General features: G+C 52.1%; 2 protein-coding genes across 2 annotated transcripts in view; one reads left to right on the plus strand and one right to left on the minus strand.

Annotated features, from left to right (window-relative positions):
* The window catches only part of CSMD2 (CUB and Sushi multiple domains 2), a 567,391-nt gene extending 566,777 nt beyond the window's left edge, over positions 1-614 (minus strand). Inside the window, exon 1 of the mRNA XM_040619227.1 lies at positions 425-614. Coding sequence (XP_040475161.1) covers positions 425-614 — 190 coding nt within the window. The remainder of the gene's footprint in view (positions 1-424) is intronic.
* Positions 615-13,563: 12,949 nt separating this feature from the next.
* Positions 13,564-23,945, plus strand: part of CUNH1orf94 (chromosome unknown C1orf94 homolog) — a 41,828-nt gene continuing 31,446 nt past the window's right edge. Inside the window, exon 1 of the mRNA XM_008694427.2 lies at positions 13,564-13,892. Coding sequence (XP_008692649.2) covers positions 13,564-13,892 — 329 coding nt within the window. The remainder of the gene's footprint in view (positions 13,893-23,945) is intronic.

Consider the following 23,945-nt stretch of genomic DNA (forward strand, 5'->3'; position numbering starts at 1 on the left):
CCCGTGTGCCAACCGGAATCGGGAGGCGGCGGTGGGGGTAGGGCTCCAGGAAAGTTTATCGGGGAAAAGCCTGGCACCTGGGGGGCTGGGAGGCTGGAGCAACTGAAGCCACGGTCCGGGTGCCCCTCAGCCCCGGGTGGGGTTGTCTGTCTCCCAGGCCCCCACGCCGGCCCGGATCCGGCCAAGTTGCGGCTGGGGTTGAGGGTAGCATTGAGGGTGAGGGTGGAGGTGAGGACGCGGCTGAGGGTGGGAGGAGGATGGGGGATCGACTGAAGCGAGGCTGAGCAGGAGGGTGGGCGACTGGGAGTGGGGAAGGTTAAGGGAGAGAGCGGGGAAAGGGACAGGGACCCTGTCGGGGAGGGGTGGGCACCGCGCTCGGGTGGGGCGCGCGGCGGCCGCGGCTCCCCGGCGGGGCCGGACTTACCCGCGGCGGCCGAGGCGCTGAGCAGCCCCCAGCCCAGCAGCAGCAGCAGCGGCGGCGGCGTTGGCTGCGGCGGCGAGCGGCCCCAGCGGCTCCCGACGCCGGGCACGAGCGCCGAAATCCCGGCTTCGCCGCGAGCCCTCCCCGCGGGGCAGCCGCAGCGCCCCTGCTCCCGTCCCAGCGAGCGCGGCATGGCGCGGCCGGCAGCGCCGAGGGAGAGGCTCCGCTCACCGCCGAGGAGAAAGGAGGTCAGGAGAGCTCTGGAGCTTTTTTCTGCTCGGAAAAAAATCCCGGTACGCGGGAGCCCTGAGCTTCTGCGGCTGGAATGAACCAAGTGTCCGCCCGGCCGGGGAGAGGCGCGCTGCGCTCTCGGAAATGACTCGCTCCAATCCCGCTTCGCGGGGTTCGCGCCGGGGGGCGGGGGGGGGTGAATTATCCCCGGATTAATCACTCCGGAGCCGCTTCTCCGCCGCTCCAAATGCTGGGGGTGGAGGCGCAGAAAAGGAAAAAATATTGGAGGGTGGGGGTTCCTCTTCAGCGCCACCTCCACCTCCAGATAAACCACAAATTACATCTAAAGGGTTGTTTATTCCTGTTTGTTTTACAATTGACCAGTTTCTTTTAAGTTCAGTCCCCTCGTTTCCGTTTATAAGATCACCCATTAATACACCCCCCATACACACGCGCATACATACACACAGTGACACCGACACACACACACACACACACACACACACACGCCTCTTCCACGTTTGGAAATTGGAATACTGTCTGGGAAAAGGTAACCAAAGAAGGACGCGGTTCCCCAAGTCACGGCTCTTACGAGCTGATCATGGGTGGTGGCTTTGAACTTGCAATCTGGGGGTCGGGGCCGATGTTTAGGAGCCCCATTCGCAATAGCCTATTACCCCATCCCAGGAGAAGGGTGTGTGCGCTCACACCCAGGGTTAAGAATTGGGCGGGGGGTGGGGGGGCGACCGGTTATTTGGCTTGGTGCGGTCTACAGGGTGGAGTGCATATATGAGCTGGGGTGGAGTGGGGGGGGTGCGTAGGGCAGGTGAGGTTGGTGGAAGGACGATGCAAGTGTTACTTGTACAATTTATCCTCAAAATCAAATAACCGGACCCTGCTTCTTCTCCCCTCCCCCTCCCAGCCACGGCCCCAAACCCGGCGAGTTTCTCCCAGTGACGTGAGCTGCTCCCCACCTCTCCCCCGTCGCCGCTGCCTCCTGCCCCCAAGGCTCAGCGTCGGTCCCCACCCCATCCCCCACCCCCAGTCGGTCTCCGTCTCTGTCTCGTCTTCCCTAGGCTCCTCCGTCAGTCACGATGGCTCCTTCGCTGTCTACGCCAAACTCTGGGCAAGAGGGAAGAGCTACAGCGGGTGGGGGGGGGAGGCCGGAGGGGACCGGGAGGGGCAAGGCTGGGGGTGGGGAAGGTCCCCGCTGGCGCGCCCAGCGAAGAGACACCAGTCGGTGAGCACCCCACCCCCTTTGCCTGAGGCACCCGAGAGAGGCTGAGCTCAGGGCTTAGGAGGTTTGGCCAAGCCGGAGCTCTGGTATCTGCGAGTCCCCGGGCCAATGGCCCGCAGTCGGCGGGGTCTGAGAATTTCCGGGAAAGAGCCTGGAAAGGGCTACGGGATTGCTGATCTCGAAGGGGAAGGGTGATGGGCAGGGTCGGAGGAGTGAATGCTTGTCCTTGCTCCCCACGAAAAACTTGCTCCCCAGAGCCACGATCTCCCAGCTTCCTTGATGCCCATCCCCCACCCCCACCCCAAGTTGTTCCGGTTTCCCTGCATGAGCTCATCCCACAGCTGGGGAGCCTGCCCGGTGGCCCAGGGCCGGCGAGCATCCTCCCGATCGCCGGCCCGTCCCCACCCCCAACACACTTGCTTTCTCGCCCCTCCCGACGCCGCCTTGCTGGGTGCCAAGAACCAACCAAAGCAGCCAGAACTCCACCGTGAAAGGCCTGCTTTATGTCCCCAGGGCGGCGGGGAGGGGGCTTTTCGCTCCCCATTGTCCAGGCCCAGCCCCTGAAAGAGAGGGCTCAGCCAGCCAAGACTGGCCATGGCCTTCCCACCAGCCCTGGGGAGGAGGGAGGGACTGGCTCTGCGGTGAGTGGATGGCAGCCTTGGGGGGCTGTTGGCTGGGGCCTTCCCTGGGGTGGGCTCCTGGCTCCTAAGCTTGGGCCTTCCCCCTCTCCTGCCTGCTGGGTTCTCCTCCAGAGAAGAGCTGGCAGATGCCCAGCCCTCCCCAGCAGCCCACAGCTGGGCAGAAGAGAGTCTGGGCTGCTCTATAATTCTGGGGCTCCAGGCCAGTGGACTGCCCCTAGCCCCTTCTCAGCCCCAGAACTTTGCTCTGTGGCTGCAGCCCACAGCTGAGGTTTGCCCCCAGAACTTCCCTGCCAAAAGGCATGTTTGTCATCCTTCTCTTTGGGGGCTGTGGAGGGCAGGGGCGAACTTTTCATCCCTGTAAATGGCCCAGTTACTTCCTCCACCGTTCATCCCTCTCTCTGATCTATTTGGGTCCACATACATTTACTGAGGCCTCCTGGGCTCTGGGCCGTGTGCCAGCCTGTGCGGTGGGCAATGCAGAGATCCACAGTGTGCAGGCCAGCTTGGAAGGATGTGGGGCAGAGGTGGGCCCACACAGCCCATACAGTCGGGCAACGGTGATCACCATGCCACAAGGGACATGTTACAGAGACAAATCAACACGAAGCTTGTCTTGGACTTGGGGGGATCGAAAGGCTCATTTCAGGACGGAAGTAGGATTTTGGCTGGGCCCCGAGGCCTGGATAGAGATTTTGGCAAGATGAAGATTTACTCAACAAATATTTAGTAAGCATCATTATACGATGGACACTGTACTCGATAATGAATATACACCCAGGTGAACAGTCCCTGGCTTGATGAAGGTAGGTGATAGATAAATATTTATAATGTTACTAATTAAGGATGTGATGAAGGAAAAGGTCATGGTGCTCTGCGAAAGAATATGGGGGGAATGTAACTTAAATAGGTGGTCTGGGCAGGCCTCTCCAAAGTGATGATCTTGAAAGCCAGATCTAAATTAAGCAGCACAGCCCTGCAAAGAGGTGGTTTTGGGTACAGGGGCCATGGACAAGGCTCTGAAAAGGGACAGGGGTGGGAGACAGGGGGTGGGACTGGATCAAGTGAGCAAGAGGGGGCACCCGGCAGATGAGGGAAGAGATGGGAGCGTGGGAACCAGTTCATGCAGAGTCATAGGGGATGGTGAGGAGTTTGGATTTTAGTGGAGGCGGGGAGAAATAAGAGGTGTAGGAGTCCTCTAGGGCCGTCCTAACAAGGTACCACACAGGGTGTAGCCGGAACAACAGAAATTCATTTCCTCACAGTTCTGGAAGCTAGAAGTCTATCAAGGCGTCCGCGGGGTTGGCTCTTTCTGAGTCCTCTCTCCTTGACTTGTGGATGGCCTTCTCCCTATCTCTTCACATTGTCTCCCCTCTGTATGTGTCTGTGTCCAGAGAGCCTCTTCTTAGAAGGACACTAGTCACTGGATTAGGGCCCACCCTAATCTCATTTTAACTTGATTACCTCTTCAAAACCCTGTCTCCAAATATAGTCCCATTCTGAGATACTGGGGGTTCGGACTTCAACATACGAATTTGGGGAAGGAGACACCGTGTTACCCATAACAGGAAGACAGGGCTTTTCAGGTGGAGGGAGGAAAGAAAGCACAGGCATGATGGTGGGGTTATATATATTTAAAGAGAGATCTGTTAGGGCTGTGCATAGTGCGACTGCTTTAGCCGGCGATACTCTGGAAAGGTGGACGGACAGCTCTGAATCCCAGAGAGGTGGATTTTTATTCCTAGGAAGCAGGAGCTAAGGGGCACAGCCTGGCATGTACTCTGACTTCTCTGTGGGGAACAGATGGGAAGGAAGGGGCAGGAAAAGGGAATGCACTTGGGAGGTGACTGCACTTGTCTTTGCTGGAAGTGATGTGGGTACAGGCAGAGATAGGAGCCTTGGGAACATTTGCAGGGCAAGGGAGAGGCAGGAGTCCAAGAGATGATAACGGCCCTCCCCGCTATAGCCTAGGAGAGGGTGGCTTTCAGCCCAGCCTCCAGGGCTGCCCCCCTACATGCCCCTTCCATTCTCCCCAGAGCAGTAGGCAGCCACAGGTCAAGATGTCTCCACAATATCACGTTGCAAAAAAGCCCAAAGCAGTATAGTGACTCGCCAAGATAAGCCTAATATCTAGATAAGATCAGAGTTCGTTTTAGAAAGAAAACAAGACCTGATGGGCTGGAGAATTCAGCCTGACTCAAGGGGGGGCTGGAGACTTAATGCCCTGCAATTTTCATTCTGACCCAAGAAGAAAATGCAGGAGCTTCCTGAAGCCGAGGGGTGGGGGTGGAGGCCAATAGGAGGCTCTGCAGGAGGAGGGCAGAAGTAGAGGCCGAGGAGTCAGCAGGACTGCGGAGAAGGGCCACAGAGCAAAGGCAAGGGCTCCAAGGAGAAGCCTGGGGTCTGAGTGGAGGGTGAGGATTGTAAATTGCGAGCATGGTCAGACAGAAGTTCGTCTGTCCCAAGAACAAGACTGTCACTGTGGACATGACAGCAATCTGCTTTCCAAGGAAAGGTGACAGCAGGGGTTGGGGAAGAAAAAGCCCAGCACGAGGGGTGGTGAGGCTGTGGGCCTCAGACACCAGGAGGGAGAAGTGAGAAGGGCCCGTGGTCAGCCCTTCCTCCAGGGCTACCAAATGCGGGGACCACCGAATTCTGACATTTCTTATAGAAAAATTTGTTTGTGATACACAGAAAGGGACAGCACTCCCATCAGTGGCAAAAGAGGTCGCATTTCTCCTCGGCTTGTCAGGGGCCACAATGCACAGGACAGGGGCTATTCGAGACTGTCTTCTCTACTTTGAAGCTCCAGTCAGCAATGCTATTATGCGTCCGTGCCTTTACTCACGCTGTCTCTGACCATTGCTCTCTCACTGTGTGAAGTCAATGGTCCTAACCGCCACTCGGCTCAAGCAGCACTTCTCCCAGGTGGCCCTTCCTAAGCCCCCCGGTCCCCTTGCTGGGGGTCCCTTGCAGCATGGCCAGCTAGCTGGATCTCAAAAGCGCATGCTTCCCCTTCCAAGGAATGCAGCAATCTTTCTCAACCAGGGACAATATTGTCCCCCAGGGGACATTTGACAATGTCCTCCAGGTTTTTTGGTTGTCCCAACTGGAGGGTGCTACTGGCCTCTAGGGGGTAGAGATCAGGGGTGCTGCTAAATGTCCTACAATGCACCCCCCGAAATTACTCAGCCCAAAATGTCCATAGTGCTGAAATGTCACTGAGAAGTGGCTGCTTTGTCTTTGGGTGAAGTCACAAGACAAGGTCCCAGCCAAAGGAATGTAAGTGGAAGTGGTGTATGCCACTTCGAGGCTGTTCCCATAAAATCATCCTTCCTCCAACATCTGCTTGCTGGTACAGAGCGTTTGGGTCCCTTGGGGCTGGCAGAGCCACAGGCTGCAGGGACCCCAGGATCAGACCCGTGTAGGAGGAATAATCGTTAACAGCCTTAAGCCCCTGGAACACTGGGGCACATCCCAGCAGCTGGCAGTACCCTTGTACGCCCCTCCATGGTTTTTTCCTGGAGTATCCCGTGTCCTCATGGGCTGACTCCTCATTCATTCATTTGTCCACGTCTCAATTTCTGAGCTGGGTGCTGAGGAAGCAAATAATGAGCAAACAAAGAAGAAGAGGGCGTTGCCAACAGTCCCTGCCCTCAGGGGGTTGACAGTATATTGCGGAGGGAGATAAACAGCAAAGCATGATTAAATACAGCAAGGGGTGGAAAGGAGGAGGGCTCCTGGCTCAGCCTAGGGAGAGAGGAGGGTGAGAGGTAACCTGTCCTGGGAGTAAGCAGGGTGGGCTAACGCTGGGAGGGAGACAGCCTGACGCTTCTGCAGCCTTTATGCCGCCCAGGACGTGGGAGAAGGGCAGGAGGGGTGTGGGGACGTCCCTTCTGCACTCTTCGTGATTGTCCCATTTCTCAGTGCCCCCCCCCGTGGACTGAGACTTGCCTCTGGCAGAAATCTCCTGCAGGTCTCCGTCCCTAGTGCCTGCAGGGTGTCTGGCATCCTGTCCTCCTGAATGTCCCACAGGATGCTGGGCCCCAGCCTGCTCATACCTGGACTCCCCTGCTTCTAACCTCTCACCTCACCCCAGCTCTCTGCTCGGTGCCTCCACGTCCCCGGGCTCCTAACCAGAAAGCTGTGGAGCTCATCCTGGACCCCTTCCCTGGGCCCCCACATCCAGGCAGCCCCCCAAGTGATTGAAATTCTGCCTCCCTAATATCTCCCAGGACCCGAGGTATTTCTTTCCAGTTTCTTACAACAGCCACATCACGAGTGCCCCAGCTCTGCCCTTGCCCCATTCAGGGTAGCCCCCTCTTTGCCACCAGTTATTTTGCAAGCACTACCCTGATTTCACAGCTCCCCCACTTTCCCAGGACATTTCCCCATGACCTACAGAGTAAAATCCAAGCTCCCTGCTGGATTCTTCCGACAGGGGCTTCCATTAACCTGCCCCTACCTGCTCCTCTAGCCCCCATCTCCCCACGCTCCCACCCACCCACCCATACTCCAGCCATTTGGAGCCCCTTGTCCTCCTGAGATGGGTCTGCTTTCTCTCTCTCTCTCATCTTGGGCCTTTGTGCCTGCTGCTCCCTGGGCCTGGAATGCCCTCCTTCTCCTGCTGTGTCTGGCATCCTCCTGTTTGTCCTTCAGAACTCAGTCCAGGTGTCAGCTCTTGCAAGCGATCTTCCCCAGTGCCACTTAGAGTGCCTGGTACATGGTGGGCATTCAGTAGAGCTCTGCTGGACGGACAGATGGATGGCTGCTTGACTGGGTGCTCAGTAATGGTTGTGGAATGGACCCAAAGGTGTCTCCCCTAGACTTCATTATCTGAGTTCCTTAAAGAAATGCCTTCTCTGAGTTATGATTTAATGTAATGCTTTATGTCTTCAGAGAACCCTGATGTGAGAAACTGACCAACTTAATGGCATTTCTGTCTTTATGAAAACAGAATTGAATATATGGCCTACTGTGTCACTCAGTGTCCTTTATACAAGGACTCATGATAAATTCATGCTTGGGGTTATTTCCAGGAAACATTTTGTCTCCACAGATGAAGATGTGTATTTTCTGCTGTCAGAAAATAAAAACTCTGCCTTCCGACGTGTTTCCATTTTTGCTTTAGCTGACAAATAGGGATACCCAGTTTTATTACCTTATTACCTCCGTGCGTTCTGACCAATTCAGGTGCCTGAAAGTAGTAACTCTTTCTGTTTTCTTTCGATGAAGTCAGTTCTTGCTTTATTCTTCAATGCTGTAATTTTTACTTTTTAATCTGAAAGCTGCCTCAAATCACCTCAGCGGTCAGCTAGTATAAATCTTAAATGAATGCATATTGGTGACCCACATCCTGGCATGGAAGTTCTGGAAGGAAGGGCAGAATACCAAGCTTCTAGTCAGAAGGATCCCACATACAGCCTCTCCAGAAAGTCTTGGGGCACCTGTCATGATGAACCTGGCGGGAAAGCCAGAGCAGGAAGTGAAAGGCCAAATGCATTCTAACTTTTTTGCCACCTTACTGGACCACCACTGCCAAGTCCTGTTCTTTCCTTCCATCGACTATGGCCTTCCTTCTCCCTAACTTTACATGGACATCCCATAAGCTACCACTTTTACTTTGATAGCTGGTAATAACAATACCCACATATCTGTGCTGAGAACTTTGCATTTTCTTATCTGAACCTCTCCCCCTCTGCACCTGTCCATTGTTCCAACCACTAGGCAGATGATGAAATGGCAGAGAAGTTAAGCATGTGTAAAGCCATCCGTGGTAAGTAGCAGAGCAGGAATTCACATTCAAGTATGTCAGCTACCACAGCCTAAACGCTTAGCAATCCTCCTCACATGTGAGCAAGGAACGGGGGCAAGAATAAGACATGAAATCCCCCAGGTGATGGCGAGGATTGCCAATGACGTTGCCAGAGAGAACCCAGAGCTGCAGCTCTGCTTCCAGAGCATTCTGGTATCGTTTTCAAAGTCTTGGAAATGGCTGGCTGCTCTGTGGCTGGGTTCAGTTGCCAGGACAATACTCAGGAGGGTCTGTTCCTGTGACACATGGCTGCACTGTCCTCTTCCTCCAGTTCTGATGGTTTGTCCCTCAGGAAATTTACCTGGAGTCTCCCTATACATGCCCCCGACCCCTCTGCTCTGGACAGCCTCACCTATTAGGGCATCATTGGCCTGGGAATGAAGGGGGGGTTCTCTACGGGTTTTGGGGGGACCTACAAGAAAGTTTGAGGCCTAAAAATGTTTTTATTAGCTCCACAATACAAAGTAGAAAACTGCAACATTAAAATCAGTAAATATTTAATTAAATGCAAAATGTAACATTATGTCAACTTCATTAACAGTCGAATTTAGCAGTCATAAAAATTCCATTACATTTGATAACAATTTGTAGGTTGGAGTTTTCTCACTGTGCGAGATTTCCCAGGTAGGCATCAAGCGCGGTAAGAAATCCTAGCCGACCATAAATTAAATAAATTACTCATGGCCAGAATTTTTCAAAAGCAAAATGGCAAAAATCCTTTCAATTTTCTTTCACAGCCAAAAAGTTCTATTTGTGGTGAGAGGTGGGTGTGTTTCAAATATGTTAGATGAGGGATAGAGCCTACAAGAGGAAGCTGCTTTCCGGCCTGCGAAGGTCTTAACAGAGCATAGCCTGCTCCCACCTGGATGAGGGCTCCGTCCTGGCCATGTAACTGCCCCTGACGGAAGCCAGGTGAGTGGAAGCTGGGGAAGACGGAGGGAGAGTTGCTTCTTCCCGAGGCTTTCCTGCTTCCACATAGAAAAGCAAGAACCTCAGAATCCTAAATAACGATAGCTAATATTCATGGGGTCCCTGTCCTAAGCTCTGCCCCTGCATTATCTCAGCTGTGGCGAAACAACCCTATGAAGTTGGTATTTTATTATCCCTCTTTCACCGGATGAGCCAACTGCGGTATAGAGAGGTTAAACCATCCGCCCAGTGTAATAAGGGCAGTAAGAGGTAATTGAAGAATTTGTCCAAACAAATTGAACCCACCTGTTCAAGGTGCCAAAGATGGGCCTGGTCCCTGACCTTTTCCAGAGCTTGATGTGAAGCGTTCAGTGGTCACAGACACCGTTTCATGTGCTGGGCACGTAGATACGTGCTGGAGGAACACGGCTACGTATATTGAACGGGGCTGGAATAAACGCAGTTTTCCGCACATCTGCCGTATACCACACACTTATGGAATGCTGTGCTCCCTTCACTCGCCTGTAACAATGTCTAAATCAGAGGTTCTATTCATCTCCTCACCCTGTGCCTTGCACAGTCTTTTTTTTTTTTTTTTTTTAAAGATTTTATTTATTTATTTATTTGACAGAGAGAGAGGCGGCGAGAGAGGGAACACAAGCAGGGGGAGTGGGAGAGGAGGACGCAGGCTCCCAGTGGAGGAGCCCCATGCAGCCTGGGATCATGACCTGAGTCGAAGGCAGACGCTTAACGACTGAGCCACCCAGGCACCCCTGCCTTACACAATCTTGGCCCCTGGCAGGTGCTCACAAATGAACAAAGCCTAGAAAGGCTTAGTTGATGATTTGAGTCCGTCCCTCCATCACAGACTAATTTCCCCGGTACAGCTAAAGTCCTCCCTTCCTTATACATAGCACGAAAGCTGTTATTTAGAAACTCCAGTAGCACACTTTCCAGTGTAATCAACAAAGGAACTAATACACAGCACTTTTATGGATGTCTTACGTGCCACACATTCTAGGGACTTTTCATGTGCTAATTACTTAGTAATAGTACATCTCCAATAATTCTGCAAAGCAGGTGTTCTTTATTATCATCCCATTTTACAGGTGAGACCACATGTTATGAGATAAATGGTGTCCCTTCAAATTCATTGGGAGGGACTTCAAGTTGAAGTCCTAACCCCCAGTACCCCAAAATATGACTGTAAGTGGAGATAAAACCTTTAAAGGGCAATTGAGGTAAAATGAGATCATAGGTTGGGTCCTAATCCAGTATGACTAGTGTCCTTATAAGAAGACGACAGACGCACAGAGGGAAGACCATATGAAGACACGGGGAGAAGAAAGCTATCTATGAGCCCATGAGAGAGGCCTCAGAAGGAAGCAACCCTGCAGACACCTTGATCTTGGGCTTCCAGCCCCCAGAACTGTGTAGAAATAAATTTCCATTGTTTCGGCCGCCCATTCTGTGGGCCTTTGTTATGGCAGCCCTGGAGAACTAATACACCAACGCCAGACCACACGAGCTCAGGATTCGAATCCAGGTAGTCTGGTTCTAGAGTCCATGTGTTCGTGACCATGAAAATGTTCTCTGTGCCGTCCAAAATGGTAGCCACAAGCCACAAGTGGCACTTGAAATGTGGCTGGTGTAACTAAGGAACTAAAATTTTAACTTAATTTACATTAAAATAGAACTAAAATAGCCACATGTGGTTTAGCAGCTACCATATTGGGCCTAGCTTTATACTATTTCAAATGACTTCACTTACTTTTTTTTTTTTTTTTGCAGAATCTTCTAGAAACCTCAGCTGTGTGCTCCAAGAAACATGCCCCTATCTTTATTCCATATCCCTGCTGCATTATATTTTATTTTATTTTATTTTATTTTATTTTATTTTTTTCCAAGCCTTTCCAGTTTAGCCCCTGTTGCCTAGTCTCCTGCCGTGGGGGGAGAAAGAACAGGAGTGAGTGAGCTGGCTAACTTTCCAGAATCCTGTGGCTTGGGCAGTGCGGGTTGTTGGCGTCCTGCTCTAAGCACAGGTGTTAGCCAACCAAATGCCAAGCAGCACAAACACAGAGTGACATTTTCAGAACTATTAATATTTCATCAGAAATGATCACTTTTCCTTTAGATACACTATCTTAAAAGGTTTTCTACATTCTTAACTATAATTTTATTCAGTCTAGGTCCTCAGAATTTTCCCCAAAGGAGCACATCTTCAATTTTATAATGAAAATCAAAGGGGAATGAAGCTCGGATTTCAAAATTGAGAGTCAACATTTCCAGGAACTCAGGCCTTCTCTGAAGAGCAAGGCTGTGTATTGGGCACCTACTGTATGCCAGGTACTTTACATACGATATACCATTAATTCATTCCAGCACGTATATATTGAGTGCCTACTATGTGCCGGAAATGTGGTTTTCTTAAGAATTTTTTCAACACCATTTTATTGAAAAGGATTCCTTGTCCTCCTCCTGTCTCAACTCCAGTGTTACCTTAGCTCCTCAAGGAGGACTACCTGGACATCCATCTAATGCTGCCGCCACTCCCCTCCCCCTGTCCATCAGGGCCCTTATTTCATCTGTACTTCGGGCTTGTTTACTTGCTTTGCTAGTTTGTGACCTGTCTCCTTGCACGAGAACGTAGGCTTTGGGAGAGCAGGGACCATGCTAGCTTGTTCACCGGCATGCTTCCTCAGTGCCCAGCTACTCACCTGGCGATCCTCGGGCAGTCCTGGGGAATGAAGGAAGGAAGGAGCATGGGAGAGGTTAAAAAAGTGGCTGGGGTCCCACGGCTAGGAGGTGGCAGTGTCCAGGTTCAACCCAGCTCTGGTCTCCAGCTCTGGTCTCGAGCTCCGGTCTGTTCCTATCCACTCTTCTTCCCAGTCATCGGGCTCTCCCTTTTCTGGGTGAAACCCTGGAGGAACGAGGACTGACTCGTGGGGCCAGAGAGCCCTGGGCAGGCAAAGGTGCTGGGTCAGTTCCAAGTTCAACGAAGCCCATCCGGTGGGAGGGGGGAGCCCCCTGGGCCTCAAACCGCTAACTTAGCCCTTCTCTCTGCACCTGAGCCCCTGACCCCACTCCCACCGGCTCACCCTCCACCCCGGGGACCCGATGCACCCAGCTCAGGAGGGACGGGTGGATCTCAAAAGAAATGTCGACCATGTGGGAGGGGATGGACAGTTGATTAACAGGGGGTGGTGGGGGGCGCTGGGTTTGACTCACAGCTCCCTCTTCCTAGCGGGCCTTGAATACACCCCTTTCTGACTCAGAGGCTGGGTTTCCTCAAACGCTGAAGGGTAATAAACAGCGGTACTAACCACGAACTTATTCGTTGAATATAACACAAAGCCCAGAGCTTGGCACACGGTAAACGCCCAATACAATAGCAGTTTGGGGTAAAATCAGACGAGAGAATTCCTACATAAATAGCAGTTTACTCACTGCTATTTAGGAAGCAGTTGTATTTTCTCTTACAGTGCTATCATGTCCCCTACCGTAACCAAATCAGATGCAAATTCGACAGTCTAAAGTGGCACTTTTTACATCGTAGCGAAGGACCATACGCACACAATTTTGGGAAAAAATTAAAGAAAAGTGATCTTGCAAGAACAAAATACAACCGAAGAATTTTGTTTTAAAGGGGAACTTCAAATTATTCTTTTTAAAATTTCCAGAGGGTATGGTATGAATAATGTTAAAAACGATTTTGATAGGCAGTCCTCTCATAACTATGCATCGTTTGAGCATTTGATTCAAAAGTAATTTCTAGAAGGCCAATGCTGTTGTCCTCGAGCAGTGCTGGGGCACAGTGGGTGGGGTACACCTCGCCCCCGCCCCCACGGCGCCTAGCACAGTGCCCAGTGCCGGACCCCGGCCCAGCCATCCGCGCGGCTTGGACGGCGAGAATGGGCTGAGCCGCAGGCGCCGCAAGGTGTCACGGGCGCATCGCGACGGGGGAGTGCCAGGGACTGTGGGGAGAGCCTGCCCTCCCCCTCCAGCTGTTCCCAGATGTCATTCTGCTCGCCCAGGCTCCTGGTTCCTGAGCTCAGGGGGATTCCACGGTTACTAAGCTACTGGTTTTTGTTGACTTTCAAATATTTTCTTCTAAGGGAGAGGGGGAGGGGGGCAAAAGTCAGGAAAGAGCAAATAAAAACAAATCAAAATAAGCCCCCCTCCCCAAAAGAAAGCTGTCCTCCATCCACCACGCACAGCCAAACCGAAGGCCTCTGAACATAGTCACCTTGCTGAAGCAACAGCCAGACAGAACTGACCTGCTCCTGCCCATCCTCATCCCCCTTTCTGGTGAATGAGGGGTGGTGGTGGATGGTCCCCCTGTCTTCGAGCCCTGGGTGGACAAAGGGGCTTCCGGAAAGAGAGGAGGAGGATGGCCAGTGGGAATGGGCTCCCTTCATCCTCGGCCCTGGTGGCCAAGCGCCCCTCCGCCCTGGGCCCGTTCCCCAGATACATCTGGGTCCACCAGGACACCCCCCAGGACAGCTTAGACAAGACTTGCCATGAAATCTGGAAAAGAGTTCAAGGCCTGCCCGAGGCCTTGCGGCCCAGGACCTCGAAGGAACAGCTCTCCACCCCCATGGCTGGGACTCCAAGAGACAACGGGCTCAGCTTCCAAGAAGAGTGAGTTTCCCCCTCTGCGGTTGGCATCAAGGGAGGTGGGAGGAGCTGAGGTCCAACCTTCTGGGGCAATGTTCTGGCCCATTGTTCAGTCTGGTTAAGCCCTAAAGGCTGTATGCGTTTCCTCCACCTGTTGTGGTCCTGTCTAATCTTTATAGCGGAGGTGACAGGGGTCCTGAAGTTACCTGGGTGAAGGGCCAGGCCAGGACTGTGTTTCTGCTGCCTCTTTTCCAGCCCACTAAGAGGACATTTTTCATTTTGCGTAGGCAACCCAGATGTAGATCTGAGGACCTCGAAAACCCACACTGGCCTGGGCTGAGGGTCAGATGCTCATGGTTTTTCCCTGGAGGCAACGCCGAGATACTTTCCCTTTCCCACCCCCAAAGGCTAGGCATTGGCACAGATGAGTCTGGTGGTTTTAAACCACATCTGGAATTCCCTAATACAGGGAGCAGCTGTCCCATTCAGCCTCCACAAAGCCGCTGCAAGAGCGCACATCAAAATATTTACTGGGAAGGCATTGACATATTCAGAGGGCACAATAGAAAATTAAAGTGCGGGAAAATGGCTGTAAATAGCCCTTTTCCTGGATGGGAAATCCTGCGTCTGGGAAACACAGAGCTTAATGTTGGGCAGATATTGTTGGGCATGGATACCCACAAGGAGAGGAAGGAGAGAGCACGTAAAGCACCATGGTCATCAGTGCCACTGCTGAGCCCCCGTTCAATGTTTGGCACCCTTAGAGTGGGCTGCAAACGTTAATTAACCCTCCCAGAGTCCCTCTGAGCCAGGTATTAGTGTCCCCATTTTACAGATGGGTTAAGTGTTAATAATTAAGTGCTAATGAAAGACCAAGTGATAATTAAGTGTCGCCTGTTGCAACACATGCTCCAGTTCACCTCAGAGATGCTAAAGTGGGGGGACCCTTGAGGCAATTATCAGCTGTGTCTGGTTTCAGGGGTTTCTATGAAAGAGCTGGGAAGAAAGGCGACGCTAACTACTACTCGGTACAAGGTGTGCGCTACCTGCTGGCCCCTCTCCAGCTGCAGATGAAGGTGGAAGGCCCTTTGGCTGTTACTGCTTATCCTGCCCTGTGCTCAGCACGACGTGGCCGGGTTGGGAATGGCCCGTCTACCGCCCAAATCCTGCTGTCCAGCCCTCCAGGGGCACTGAGCCCCCCTCCCCTGCCCGTTGCCATCTGCTCTGGGACGGGGCCTTGGCAGGGGGCCCTTGGGGCTGTGCTCAGCTCTCAGTGGCCAAGAAGCTGATTGTCCACTTTGTGGACCAAGGGTCAGTGGCAATTTCCAGTAGATGGCACCCTCTCTGCCAGGTCACACTGAGTTAATGGAGACACACTCTACTTCCAGTCTGTACTTGGCCCAAAAGTGAACTGGTGCCCCTTTGGCCAGTTGCTTAACTCCATTTGGCCTTGATGTTTTTCATCTGCAAATCGAGGATGATGTGCCCTGCCTGGTCCACCTCAGAGTCCATAATGAGGACCACATGGGGTGGACACAGGAAGCCCCCCGCCCTCCCTCAAAGCAGCATTATACAAAGGAGGCTGTCCTTAAATGGAATTCTCAGAGTTTAGGGGTTTTTTGCTGGCTTCAATCAGGGGTTTTCTTTCTTTCTTTTTTTATATATATAATAATTTTTTATTATGTTATGTTAGTCACCATACAGTGCATCCTTAGTTTTTGACGTAATGTTCCATGATTCGTTACTTGTGTCAATCGGGGGTTTTCACACTCTGCTCGTAGACCTCAAGGTGTTTCCAGGGGTCACCCTAGAATCAAGGGGACTGGTTGCTGGGCCCCCCCATCCCCACGTCAGCCAGAGGGCTGTTTGGTGTTTTGGAGCCTTGTTTCCTGGAGTTTCCAGTAAAAACTGCATTTGGAAAACTAACAAACAACCCCCCCCCAACCCCGGCAAAAAAAACCAGTGGTTTTGCTACTGAGAAAGGATCCGGGAAACCACCGCCTTAGATGAATAACCGGTGTCAGAACCGTGTAGACACCAACCCAGGAGAACACGAGGAGCTCTTTTTGCAAGCGAGCAGCTGCGATGGCGGAGTCCGGTCGCTGGCTTCAGGCCGCGGGCAGCCGTGTGCCATCAGGCCGCGGGCAGCCGTGTGCCAGCCGCGGGCTTTGTTTAACTTCCGCGCGTTTGAGTTTCCTCATCTGCCAATTGGAGACGATTCCCGCCATCTCCGAGGGCTGTTGGGATGATTCAGTGGGGTATTTGAACATTCCTGGTAAGAACGGTAATGACTAGGGGTTTGTCTAAATTCCCGGTAATAGTAATGATGATGATGATCTCCTTAAGCCCTGCAATTATTACAGGAGGTTGGTGCTATTTTAAACTCCCCCCTTTTTACTTTGTATTATGCAGATGTTCCCATGCACAAAATAGAATAGGATGGTGAGTGTCTGTGTGTCTGTCACCGAGGTTCATTAACTGCCCACTTGGGCCATTCTTGGTTCGATTCCTCCCTCCCTGGTTTTTCAATGAAATCCTTTTCATGGATGAGGTCACAGGTTGGAGGGGTTCATTTCTCTGCCCGAGGCCCGACGGTTAGGAAGTGGTGGAATTTCAGAAAGCAAATCCAGGTTCATCTTAGCTACCGTGCGATAGTGTGGGCTATGTTCCCCTGGAAATGGAAGCATCTTTTTGGATCGTTGTAATACTTGGCAGCCCTGGTGTTCTGAATGGTCACACACAGACAACGGATTTCAAATCCAATGAGCTGTACGGTGTGTAGCTCATTCGTAGACCTGGTTTGGGTGATATTTTCTGCTATCAGGGTGGCTAGATATGTAAATTCTAAAACTCTTATTAGCCAGAATTTTTTTCTTGACGCAATCCCTCTATATCCCCAAACCCCAGACATCTCAAGGCTGAAAGGGAGATCAGAGGCCATCTTCTGCTGCTTGAATCTCTTCCTCAACATCCTTGCCAAGTGGTTATCCACTTGTACCCTTGCTTAGATGGGGAGCTCACCACCTCCCAAGGCAGCCCCTTCCCTTGCTATGAATGCTGGCTGTCAAAAGACCGTTTTCTTCCTCTATCGAATCTATCTCTATCAAATGCTTGCCCATTGATCTGGATTCAGGTCAATGGATTTAGGGCTCCAAACTAAATCAATGTCCTCGTTCTCTCCATAGCCCTTTGGATATTAAAAGATGGCAACAATATTCTTCCTAGGATTTCTTGTTTCTGTAGCTGATTATCTCTGGTTTTCTAAGTTTCCTTTCACGTGTGCTGGTCCCCGTGGCAGTGCGGTAACCAGAACCAGGTACAGGAATCCAGGTATGATCCAGTTTGTGCAAACTGGATCATCTCTGTTTGTGTTCTGTCGTCATGGTAGCGGTGATTAATGACACATTCACTTTTCTCCATGAGCCAGCTTCATTCCGTGGGCACATTTGGAGTTTATTCGTTCATTCATTCAATTATTCTTTCAGCAAATATTTAATAAGCATCAACTGTGTGCCCGGCACTGTACTAAGAGCGAGTGGGATAGAGCTGTGAACCGGATAAGGCTGTCCTTGGAGCTTACATTCAAGTAAGGGACAGAAACAGAAAGCAAGTAAATAAAAGACCGTGAGAGTTTTGGAATGTGAAAAGGACTGGTATTCTGGTTGGAGGAAACCAAACACAAAAATAAGCCAGATAATTTCAGATAGCAGTGAGCTCTCTGATGGAAATAAAACCCCGTCAAGGGAAAGCACCCTTCGGTAGAGGGTGGTCAGGGAAGGGCTCTCTGAGGAGAGGTGGCCATGTGATCTGAAACCTGGATCCCAAGAAGGAGTCGGTCAGGGGAAATTCGGGGAAGGGCGTCCAGGCAGACAGGAGAGCGACCATGAAGAGCCCGATGTAGGGGTGAACATGGAGAGGGACTGAGGGATCGCGGGGCTGGGGCAGGGGTGTGATGGGACACGGGACGAAGGGATATCGGGGGCAGGCCAGCAAGGTGTAGGCGGCCTGGGGAAATCACCGTAGTCAGTGCGGATTTGATTCTTGGTGTGATGGGACATGAGCGAACACTTTAAAGAAGGGGGTGTAGCATGAGTGGATTCACTGGTTTTTAAAAACCTCTCCAGCTGCTGTGTGGACAGGGTGTTTGGGCCTGAGAGAGGAGGGGGGGAGACCTCTGGAAGATGCCCCCGTGGTCCAGGTGAGGCGCCAGGGCGGTGGTGGCTGGATCCGAGGGACCGCAGTGGAGCTGGCAGAAGCAGGAGAGTCAGAGGCTCTTCTGCGAGGAGCCAGCTGGCCTGCTGACATTTGGGGCACACAAACAGAGACAGCAAGGCTCCGCTGAGGTTTTCAGCCTGAGCCACTGCTGGACCCGGGGGTGGGGGGGCATTTCCTGAGGTGGGGAAGAAACCAGAGAAATGGGCTTTTGGGGAGAAATCAATAATTCTGTCTGGTATTCATTAAACTTCAGAATCTTACTCAGCTATCTTTTAAGTAGACTTAAATTTGGGTTTGGAGCAATGTGGCAAGCCACCTCCCAACTCATAGCCTGGGACCACGTGTTCCCTCATTCCTCCTGTCGTTGACACTTCACAGCCTCAGAATAGAGTTTTGGGTTTGCCGTTGACTCCGTTGCCCTGACTGGGACGTGGCATTTGTTCATTCCTTTGTTTACAGATTCATTCAACAAACACTCACAGGTGCCTTCAGGGTGCCAGGCCCTACGCCGGGTCGCACGATACAGAGATAAGCAGGACAGGAGCCCTTCTCTCCAAGAGCTCCCACGCTAGTGGCTGGGGTGGACCCGGATACGGCAATGACATTCAACAGTTTCTGTTGTGCTCCTACTACGTGCCTGATAAAGGATGCAAACAGTTACCACGGTAGGAAAGACGGGGACAGTCTCTGACCTTCATGGACCTTCAGCGTCTCGAGGAAAGCAGATCACAACATATTACCCTTAATGTGCTGATGAAGTCCCGGTGCTGTGGGAGCACTACTGAGGGGCACACAGATCTGGGCTTGGGGCTCAGGGAAAGCTTCCTGGAGGAGGCCGTGGGAGGCGCACTGGAAGGTCAAGAGACAAGACCCCTGCACTGAGCGTGTGATGAAGGGTACAGAGGCGCCCCCTTGGGAGCAGAGGGTGGCAGGACGGTCCCTGCAAGGTGATCCATGGTGGTGTCTCATGGGCTGGGTCTTGAGGAGAGAGGACAGCCCACAGAAAGCATCCTGCAGGTGCACAGCAGGACAGGCAGCTCCCTGGCGATGGCAGGTTATGTGTGGAGGTGGATGAGAGTGGAGAGGTGGCCTGGGGCTTGCTGGGTGGGGCTAACTTCTCTGGTGGCTTCCAGGCCTTCAGCCAGCACTACAGAAACTTCCTCCTTCCCCGAGTCAGGCAGAACTTGGTCTGCAGGTTCGGAAGGCTTTGCTGGGTGTTACCCCAAGCCAGACCTAAGGAGGAGGGTAACACTACACCAAGAAAGGAAATCCACTTAAATATTTAGAAAACAGAAACGATTTCCTGATTGACAGCCTTCTGAGGTATCTGTCTCAGGAAGGAAGAGGGCTGTTTCGCACTTGCTTTAGTAAATCCTCACTGATCAGTCCCCCTGGCCGGCCAGGCCCCCGGGACTTGGAGCCCCGAGTGGTGCCTTCTTTGACCTGCTCTCCCAACAAACCAATCTTTTGTGCTATGGTTATTTGAACGATTGAATGAATCCTTCTTTCCTGGAAAAGTTGCTTGGAATATATGCTCACTTTTATTTACTATTATTATTTTTAAAAAAGCTTGAAACCTGGTGATGGGCGCAATTAGGACAAGACTCACACATGGAAACGCAGACTGGTGTCCTGGAGCAGAAGCCTGCTCTGAAGACCTTTGGGGTCTGATGCTCTAGGCTAGAGTTTTCTCTTCTCTAAGAGGTCAGACGTTTCAGGATCTGAAGAAAGTTGCTGTGCGCTCTTTTGCTTAAAACACATCCTTATATCCCTTCACATTTTGTGAATGGCAGAGGCCTCAGGTTGGAATCCTTTGCTCCTGGACACTAAGCGTCTCCCTCCCTTAACTTCCTGGGGTTGGGTCTCTGCCACTGCTGTGACCCCAGTCACATTGACATCCCCCATCCTGGCTGTCAAGCGAATTAATGCACGGAATGGCAGACAGAGGCTTAAGGCCCCGCCAACCCTTCTCTCCTCCACTCACCTTCAGGATGGTCTTGGACTCCTTTGCCTCCCTGCTGGTCTTTTCTGCCATTTTCAGAACGTCTCATCCCGCTGTGTCTGGTTCCTTTCCTTCCTGGATGTGCTTCGCCCTTCACCTGCTTCATATCCCCGAAGCATGACAACAGGAATCTCCCATGGCTCCCTCGTTGTCTTCTGACCCCCTGGACCTGGTCTTCTAGGGTCTTCGTGTTGGCTCTGCCTACACGTCTAGCTGCATGTCTTACTGCTCTTCTCCAAACTCTCTGTAAGCCCAGAAGAACCATCAGCAGGTGCACAGCTCTTTGTTTTTGCTCGGGTGACTGCTCTGCCAGGAATGCCTTTCTTCCATAGCTCTGCCTGTTGCAATCCTATCTGTCCTTAAAAACCTAGAATAAGTGTCATCCCTTGAATGTTTCACGGCTCACCCAGTCAACTTTTTTTCCCCTTCCTCCCTCTTCCATGTTCTTCCTTTTCATTTAAATACATAATTATACTTTCTCTTTTTCCTAAGAGTTTCAAGGTGGCTCAGAAAACAATAAGGAAACAGGTGGGTTCGAATCCCAGCATGCTTCCTAGCTATCACCAGGTTGCTCAGACTTTCCGTGCCCCATTTCCGTCACCTGAAAAATGGAAAATGCCCCAGCGACCAACCACCTTAAAGGATTATTGTGGAGCTTAATGAAAGAATGCATGCCAAGCTCACACAGCACCTGGCATAAGATAAGGACTCCAGATTATTCACCATCATCATCATCACCACCCTTATTGTTTTGGTCAAGGATAAAATAACAGGGTTTAAGTAATCAAGAATGATACCAGGGAGGAAACTTATATACCTGAAAACCTAAGTTAATGGAAACCACTCAACCAAGGCTAGCACTTTGCTTTGACAATCTTGGCAGCACGGCAAATAGTGGGAACACAGTAGTTGGTTTCTATCCTTCTATCATCTAATAAGAGAAAACAGGAGAGATCATCGGGGGACACCAATGCTTCCCTAGCTCTAAGGACTGTGACGTAGGGGTCTTTACATGAGGGTGATGGAATGGAAGAGTTGGTTCCAGCCCAACTCTTGTGTTGACCATTGGCCAAAGGGGAGGGCACAGCCTGCCATGGGATCTGTTGCTGTGGTTCCGGCATGAGATTTCTGATCATCAGGCACATACTGCCTACTGCCTCGTGGTAACAGTCCCTCTTCCCCCACTTGACCATGGCTGCTTCAGGGCAAGGACTGTGTCTTACTCATCTTTGTCTCCCGGTGCTCAGCTGAGTTCCTGGCACTTGGTGGCTGCTATGCAGTGTGTACGAATGAATGAGGAGGCGAATGATGGATGGACCATAAAAATGCCACTGCAAGGAGGGTGAGGCCCGGAGGTGGCCAGGATCCAAGCAAGGGGTCACAGTCATCAGAGGAAGCATTGAGTGACCCAAGGACAGAATATCAATAAGGCAAGACATTGCAGGGTTTTTTCCTCCTCCTGCGTAAGCTGCAGAGAGGGGAACTAACATTTTCTGGTACATCTGATATATGCCAGGCTCTATATTTTAATTTTCTGTTTATCTCATTGTCTTAGCAACCCTTCCCAGTAGATGGTCAGTATGACTCCCGTTTTACAGATGAGGAAACTGAGGCTCAGACTCTAGACAACTTGCTCAGAGTCATCCTGCTAGGAGGGGGCAGAGCAGAGATAGGAGCCCCATGAAGCTTCAAGGCCTGAGCTCCTTCCTGGACACCAGGAGCCCATCAGGATAGCCCTTCCGTGTCTGCTTAGCACCAGGAGCCATGAGCGGCAGAGGGAAGATGAATCATGATTAAGGTCCCATGTCCCGTGTCCCCCTTTTTAATTTAATTTTATGGTTTCAGGAGCTGTGTCGCAGGTTGTGGGAGCCTGCAGAGATGGGCCACCGGTGGGTTGGTTTAATCCACTTTGTAATACCTTTGTTGCAACGTTCTTTCCAATTCAGCTCCCAAGTCACATTAAAAAAATACCTCTTCCTTAGGGTAAGCCTTCTCTTATTAAACAGATTCAAATGAAAAGTTTTAAAGATAATTTGAACAATACGAATCACACTGTAGCCCCACAGCTGCCGCCGTAGTCACTCCTCAGCGGGTCCCATCTCAGTCTCGGGCTCACTGAGCCCCCCACCCCAAAACCCTTCCAGTCTGGGGCCCAGCCCTCACCAGCTTCCGGTAGGTCAGCTTCTCAGGGTCAGGGAGGGGCAGCCAGAGGTGTCTCACTTCCCTGGGCCAATCTCCCTTCTCTGTCCCACCTGCCCCGGGGAGATTCCCACCAGGCTGGGTGTCTCATTTGCATCAAAACCATGGGGGGTGGGGGAGGGATGTCTGTTCAGAATGCAGATACCTGGGCCCCGTTCTGGGCCCACTGCACTGCCATCTCTCCAAGAGTGCCCGGGCATCTGCACTTGGAACAGTTGCCTGGCATGAGTCCTATGCATTTGTACTCTGGTTTCTTTGAGGTCAAAGATGACAGATCCTCAAGTTTAAAAGGGACACAGCTTTGAGAAGGTGTTTCAAAGACGCGTGAAGGAAGGGGACTGCGCTTTATGGAGTGAGCTCCAAGTGTATATGCCAAGGACCTCGTAAAAAATGGGCTCTACTCAGTGTGAAGGCCTTTGCTAAGGAGTGAGAGGAACATCAAGTCCAGGCTTGGCGTTGGGACAGCGGAGGGATTTCACAGGGTTACCTTTAACCCTGAGTGGTGTCACCATCCCCAGGGTGCAGATGACAAGAATGAGGTTCCGGGACGTTCCCTCCCCCTCCCCCCTAGCCAGCCCGGGTCCTGGGTGGTGAAGGGTCAGCAGGGCTCCCAGCCCGCAGCCTGGCGGCTCTCCCGCACGCACTGCGCCTCTCGTCGGAGCCGCTAACATTTGCATAGCGCTCCTTGCAGTTTACCGAGCGCTTCACGCTCACCGGCTCCCTTAATCCTCCCGCAGCCTGGAGGGTGGAGGAGGGGCGGGAGGCCCCGAGCCTTCTGAAGGCCCCCCGCCCCACTACCCCTTCCCCCCAGCCGTCCCAGCAGACAGAGCTCAGTGGGCTCCCAGGTACCTTTGGGACCCAGGTGCGCAGGCCGTGAGTGGCAAGTAAATTTGCAGCTTCTCCCAAGTGCCCCTGCACCCTAAACTGAACCGCTTCAGAGCCCAGGGTCCTCAGGTTGGGAAGGGTGGAATCCACCCTCCTCATTCCTTTCCTTCCTGCTGGTTTTCCACAAGCCCGTGGTGGTGTGTGTCTGTGCGTGCTGTGTGTGTTGGGTGTATGTGTGTATGGCTGTGGGAAGTGTGTGGGGTGAGTGCATGGGTGAGGTATGTGTGCACGGGTGTGCATGGATGTGGTGTGTGTGTGCATGTGTGTGCATGTGTGTTGGGGTGACTGTGGTATGTGTGTGCATGGCTGTGTGTGCATGCACGCGCGTGCGTGGGTCTGTGTGCATGGCTGTAGTGTGTATGTGTACATGACTGCTGTGTGTGTGTGTGCACGGCTGTGGTATGTGTGTGCACACATGGCTGTGCTGTGTGTGTGTATGCGTGGGTGTGGTGTGTGCGTGGTTGTGTGTGTGAACATGGCTGTGGTACGTGTGTGTGTGCATGGGTGTGGTGTGTGAGTGGTTGTGTGTGTGAACATGGCTGTGCTGTGCGTGTGTGCATGGGCGTGGTGTGTGCGCGGTTGTGTGTGTGAACATGGCTGTGCTGTGCGTGTGTGCATGGGCGTGGTGTGTGCGCGGTTGTGTGTGTGAACATGGCTGTGCTGTGCGTGTGTGCATGGGCGTGGTGTGTGCGCGGTTGTGTGTGTGAACATGGCTGTGCTGTGCGTGTGTGCATGGGCGTGGTGTGTGCGCGGTTGTGTGTGTGAACATGGCTGTG

Source organism: Ursus maritimus, unplaced genomic scaffold (genome assembly GCF_017311325.1).
Source record: "Ursus maritimus isolate PB19 unplaced genomic scaffold, ASM1731132v1 scaffold_32, whole genome shotgun sequence".
Lineage (NCBI taxonomy): Eukaryota > Metazoa > Chordata > Mammalia > Carnivora > Ursidae > Ursus > Ursus maritimus.